Here is a 1469-nt window from a genome sequence, read left to right on the forward strand (position 1 = left end):
GGGGGGGGGGGCTCTCGGAGGCGCTGAAAGAGCTTTGGACAGACACGACATCCCCGATGGCTCTCTGGCTGCCCGCTCAGCGGGAGTGATCGTGTCATTCCAAAGCCGTCTCTCTCCGAGGGACGGATCCTGCCCAGGCACCGCTCACCCCTCCTGGCACTGGGGGACTGCGGGGGGCCAGGGAGAGCCTGTCAGGGGACGGCGGTGGCAGGAAGCTCGTGCAGCATCTCACGACCTGCACCGCCCTGGCGCAGGTGGCCACATCCACACTGTGGCCAGCAGCCAGGGCTGCCACTTGGCACGCTCGCCCCGGCAGTTAGTCCCCAGGAAGCGAGCTGCTACTTTTAGCCGTCAGGGGCACGAGACCCCTGGAGAGCCCCCAGCCCCGGTGCAGGAGGCTGAGCTGCGAGGCTGGGCACCAGTGACCCCCCATCCCGACACCCCCCCCTTCTCCCAGTGTGGCCCCCACACGCTTCCCCAGCCCTATAGGAGGGGTTGGAGTGGGGCAAGCGGCTCTTGCCCAGTGCCTGGCCCGGTGTAGGGCAGCGGTGGGCAGCAGGGTGGGGGGTGCGTGGGGCGAGGCGGGGGCGGGAGCGCGGGTAACGAAACCCCAGGGCAGCTGGGCGCAGCGGGGACAGCTGCTTTTGGGATTCCGTTGCCCGCGCCGGCGCCATGGAGGGACGGGCACGGGGGCCACCGCCATGCCACCCTGACACTGGGGCAGCCAGCGGGCCGAAGGGGGAGAGGGCTACTTACCGCCAGGGACCGGGACAGATGAGCTGCGTGGGAGCCGCAGCCAGGTCGCTTGTGGCTGGGGGTGCCGGCAGAGGCTGGGGTTGTGCCGCGGGCTCCCCCCGCACAGCGGGCCTGGTGCCAAGGGGAGGGCGGCACGGCTGAGCCAAAAGGAAACTGCTCCGAACAAAGCCCCGGTGGGGCTGGAGCATCTGGTGCCAGCCCAGCAGCCCCCGGCGGGGCCCAGAAACCCGAGCCGTCCCCGAGGGAGGGCACCCGCCCCGGCACCTGCGCCCGGCAGCGGCGGCACGGCACGGCCCCGGCTGCCGCCAGCGCCTCCGGAATCTGCCGCCCAGCCCCGGCGAGGCGGCCCTCGGGCACACGCCACGGGGGGGAAGTGAAACCGTGTGGGGAACCCCACCGGCTCCAGGCAGTACTCGCCAAGGGGGGACCCGAGACCCTGCCGTTGACGGAGGGTGCTGGTCTGTGGGGTGCTGGGGATTCCCGATGCCTCCCCACCCCAGCACGGCACGGCGTAACGGCGGGAAAGGTGCCGTCGCCGATGCCAGGGAGCTTCCCGGTAACCCCCGCCGTGTCGGGGCTCTGGCTGGCCCCAGCTGGGTGGCGCAGGGTGGGGGACATGGGTCCCCGGCCCCAGGGCACCCCCATGAGCCCCCGGTTCCCCGCCACCCGCTGCCACCAGCCCCGCTGAGCGTGACACGGAGGAGAGGGGGAAG

The 1469-nt window shown here is 72.3% G+C and overlaps 1 protein-coding gene across 1 annotated transcript in view; it reads right to left on the reverse strand.

Annotated features, from left to right (window-relative positions):
• The window catches only part of DALRD3 (DALR anticodon binding domain containing 3), an 8742-nt gene that overhangs the window by 6038 nt on the left and 1235 nt on the right, over positions 1–1469 (reverse strand). The window contains exon 2 of the mRNA XM_010573422.1: positions 757–1440. Within this exon, the coding sequence (XP_010571724.1) occupies positions 757–1440 (684 nt within the window). The remainder of the gene's footprint in view (positions 1–756; positions 1441–1469) is intronic.

This window comes from Haliaeetus leucocephalus, unplaced genomic scaffold (genome assembly GCF_000737465.1).
Source record: "Haliaeetus leucocephalus isolate CR32 unplaced genomic scaffold, Haliaeetus_leucocephalus-4.0 Scaffold2, whole genome shotgun sequence".
NCBI classification, from domain to species: Eukaryota; Metazoa; Chordata; class Aves; order Accipitriformes; family Accipitridae; genus Haliaeetus; species Haliaeetus leucocephalus.